Below are 4,627 nucleotides of genomic sequence, written 5' to 3' on the forward strand. Positions count from 1 at the left end.
GGTGAATGGGAATGGATATTCCCATCACCCAATCAAAGTGCACAAAAGTTTGAATGAGCACTGCCTTAGCCAATGGCAGTGCTCATTCATTAGAAAGTTTATAAACATTGTATCTAACTTGTGAAGTAGATACTGTTACTGAAATCACTCCTGAGAGGGATTTCAGGTAACTGGATCTACTTCACTGTGATCTGTGAGCCTAGTCTGCCACCTAGTGTTTTTTTTTTAAAACACAGGATCCATTAACCCCATCACCACTGATCTATTCTGATCTACTCCCCTGATCTTCACCTAGCCTTCCTTGCCATTCTAATTTTATCCCCTCTCCTCCACCTGTCATTTTTTTTTACATTTTAGGCCTTCTCCCTATTTATATATACAGCAGACTTATATCTGCTGATGTTTTTGTGCCTCTGTCAGCTTTGATTTTAGGCCTTCTCCCTATTTACAGGAGACATCTGCTGTGTTTTTGTGGTCTTTGTGACCATTTATCTAAAAAAAAAAAAAAATCCCTAATTGAATTTAGCCACTCCATTGCTATAAAGATGGCGAAGAGATTTTATTCTGCTGAAGAGGCAGCCGTCATTCTGCAGGAGGATAGCAACAGCAGCAGCGAATTTGAGGAAGAATTGTCAGAGTCAGATATTGATTGGCTGCCTGAGTCTGAGTCAGAAAGTGACTTAACGGACAGCGATTCGGAGTCTGCTGGGCCATCCACAGCTCAGCAATCTAGGAGCGAGGGGCAGGCAAGGGACATCAGTGACACTGACACTGCTTCTGAAGGAGGATCACCTGTACCTACCTCCAGCAATGCTAACCCCAGAGGTCAGAGGGCTGCCAGGTCAAGGCAGAGCATGCCAGCAAGGGCAGCACAAAGGCCTCCGCTACCCTATGAACTATGTCACCCACAGTGGTTGCCATCTAACATGGAGACCCCTAACCTCCCTCCCTTCACAGCCAGGAGAGGGCTACAAGTGGATACCACCAATATGCAGCCCATTGATTTTTTAAATATCTTTTTGCCAGAAAACTTCCTGCAATATGTCTGTGAGCAGACAAATATATATGCCAACCAACGTATAGCGAAGAAGCCCACCTCTGTTTTAGCAGCACACTGGACCCCTGTAACTACCCAGGATTTAAAAATGTTTTTGGGTTTGATCTTCAACATGGCCCGTTGTCCAAAACCTGAGCAACAAATGTACTGGACAAAAAATCCAATTCATTGTATTCCAATCTATTCAGCCAAAATATCCAGATGCCGCTTCCAAATGCTGCTAACTTGCTTGCATTTTAGCAATAATGATGATGACGTTGGCACTGACAACCCAGCCCACAACAGATTATTTAAATTGCGGCCCTTCATCGACCATTTAAATAAAGTGTTTGCAGAAGCTTACGTGCCGGAGCAGAAAATAGCAATAGACGAGTCCCTAATCCCATACCACGGGAGGCTAGCAATCAAGCAGTACATACCAAGCAAAAGGTCGCGGTATGGGATTAAACTCTACAAGTTGTGTGAAAGTGGGAGTGGGTATACCTTCAAACTTAAGATCTATGAAGGGAAGGACAGCTTGATAGAGCCTCCTGGACGCCCTCCCTACATGGGCACAACAGAGAGGATAGTCCTGGACCTGCTCAACCCTCTACTCCACCAGGGTTACCATCTGTACGTGGACAATTTTTATACCAGTGTCCCACTTTTTAAGCATTTATTTTCTGTACAGACTCCAGCCTGCGGAACGGTCAGGGCAAATAGGAAAGGCCTGCCAGCAGAGGTTGTACACAAAAAACTAAAAAGAGGTGAGACCTTCAGCCAAAGGAGCAATGAGTTGCTCGCCTTAAAATTTAAGGACAAGCAGGATGTTTTAGCCCTCACCACCATCCACTCTGAGGAAACAAGAATGGTGAGGACTCGTACACAAGAAATTGTGAAACCACTGGCCATCATGCAGTATAACAAATTCATGGGGGCAGTGGACTTGTCCGACCAGTTTTTGTCACCATACAGGCTCGACAGGAAGAGGAAGATCTGGTATAAAAAAGTGGCTCTATACTTCTTTCAGTTGTGCCTACAAAACGCCTTCATCATCTAAAAAAAATCAGGCAACAGGCCCCCTTTTTTAAGGTTTCAGGAGGCTGTAATAACAACTCTTTTATTTGAATCTGGACAACCTGCCCCAAACCAACTTCGTGCCGAAAACATCGCTAGGTTTGAGGGAAATCATTTTCCTGCCCCACTCCCCCCCACTCCATCAAAAAAATGGCCCCAAAAAAGATGCAGAGTTTGCAGGAAACATGGAATTAGAAGAGACACACGGTATCATTGTCCAAAATGTCCGTCAAAAGCAGCACTATGCCTGAATCCCTGCTTTGAAACCTACCACACAGTCCTTAATTATTAGGTTTTTTTTTTTTTTTTTACCCTTTCACTGCCCACATGTTTATGTTACCATTGAACTTTACTTGACTTTCGGATTTGACCTTTGGCATGGCTGACAACTACTCTTTGGAATCGACCTCTGGCATGTTTAGCAACCACTCTCAGACTTTTGGCATTGCTGCCGAACCGCTCTCTGGACCAGCTACTGAACCACACTCTCGCCTCTGGCACGGATGACCAACCAGACTCTGACCCTGGAATGGCTGCCTAACCACCCTCTGACCAGCTGCTGAACCACACTCTGGCCTCTGGCACGGATGACCAACCACACTCTGACCCCTGGCAGGGCTGCCTAACCACCCTCTGACCTCTGGACCAGCTGCTGAACCACACTCTGGCCTCTGGCACGGATGACCAACCACACTATGACCACTGGCAGGGCTGACGAACACCTTTGAACCCCTGGCATGGCTGCCAAACACCATCTGACTTCCACATTTCTACATCTTCTACAATGGTGAGTACCAATATGTGTTTATGTTTAGAGGCATTGATGTACTCCCATGTAATATGAGAGCTTGCCTGCACAATCTTTAAGCCCTCAGTATATTTTGCTAAAGCCTGGTACACATTTTCAATTATTATTGACCAATCACTGACCAATTTTACCACCTCTAATATAGAATCTTGAATAATATGAGCAGATTGTGTAGGTAAACCCTCATACTACAGTATGAGGGTTTACCTTCACAATCTGCTCATACTATTCAATATTTGTTAACTCTCATACTACATGGGGAGGTGGTACAATTGGTCAGTGATTGGTCAATCTTAGTTGAAAGTGTGTACCAGGCTTAACCGCTTGAGGACCACAGTCTTTTCGCCCCTTAAGGACCAGAGCCTTTTTCTCCATTCAGACCACTGCAGCTTTCACGGTTTATTGCTCGGTCATACAACCTACCACCTAAAGGAATTTTACCTCCTTTTCTTGTCACTAATACAGCTTTCTTTTGCTGCTATTTGATTGCTGCTGCGAGTTTTAGTTTTTATTATATTCATCAAAAAAGACATGAATTTTGGCAAAAAAATGACTTTTTTAACTTGCTGTGCTGACATCTTTCAAATAAAGTAAAATGTCCTATACATTTGAGCGCAAAAGTTATTCTGCTACATGTCTTTGATAAAAAAAACCATTCAGTGTATATTTATTGGATTGGGTAAAAGTTATAGCGTTTACAAACTATGGTGCTAAAAGTGAATTTCCCATTTTCAAGCATCTCTGACTTTTCTGCGCACCTGTCAGGTTTCATGAGGGGCTAAAATTCCAGGATAGTACAAATACCCCCCAAATGACCCCATTTTGGAAAGAAGACATCCCAAAGTATTCAGTGAGAGGCATGGTGAGTTCATAGAAGATTTTATTTTTTGTCACAAGTTAGCGGAAAATGACACTTTCTGACAAAAAAAAGAAAAAAAAAAAGTTTCTATTTCTTCTAACTTGCGACAAAAAAAAATGAAATCTGCCACGGACTCACTATGCTCCTCTCTGAATACCTTGAAGTGTCTGCTTTCCAAAATGGGGTCATTTGTGGGGAGTGTTCACTGTCCTGGCATTTTGGGGGGTGCCTAATTGTAAGCACCCCTGTAAAGCCTAAAGATGCTCATTGGACTTTTGGCCCCTTAGCGCAGTTAGGCTGCAAAAAAGTGCCACACATGTGGTATTGCCGTACTCAGGAGAAGTAGTATAATGTGTTTTGTGGTGTATTTTTACACATACCCATGCTGGGTGGGAGAAATATCTCCGTAAATGACAATTGTTTTATTTTTTTTACACACAATTGTCTATTTATAGAGATATTTCTCCCACTCAGCATGGGTATGTGGAAAAATACACCCCAAAACACATTATACTACTTCTCCTGAGTACGGCGATACCACATGTGTGGCACTTTTTTGCACCCTAACTGCGCTAAGGGGCCCAAAGTTCAATGAGTACCTTTAGGATTTCACAGGTCATTTTGAGAAATTTCTTTTCAAGACTACTCCTCACGGTTTAGGGCCCCTAAAATGCCAGGACAGTATAGGAACCCCACAAATTACCCCATTTTAGAAAGAAGACACCCCAAGGTATTCCGTTAGGAGGATGGTGAGTTCATAGAAGATTTTTTTTTTTTTTGTCACAAGTTAGCGGAAATTGATTTTAATTGTTTTTTTCACAAAGTGTCATTTTCCGCTAACTTGTGA

General features: G+C 42.9%; 1 protein-coding gene across 1 annotated transcript; it reads left to right on the top strand.

The window, feature by feature from the left end:
* Positions 1-545: 545 nt before the first annotated feature.
* LOC137504753 (piggyBac transposable element-derived protein 4-like) lies at positions 546-2,096 on the top strand. Its single transcript, XM_068233337.1, has one exon. It carries the CDS (start codon positions 546-548, stop codon positions 2,094-2,096), a length of 1,551 nt encoding a protein of 516 aa, XP_068089438.1.
* The last annotated feature ends 2,531 nt before the right edge of the window (positions 2,097-4,627 follow it).

Source organism: Hyperolius riggenbachi, chromosome 4 (genome assembly GCF_040937935.1).
Source record: "Hyperolius riggenbachi isolate aHypRig1 chromosome 4, aHypRig1.pri, whole genome shotgun sequence".
NCBI classification, from domain to species: domain Eukaryota; kingdom Metazoa; phylum Chordata; class Amphibia; order Anura; family Hyperoliidae; genus Hyperolius; species Hyperolius riggenbachi.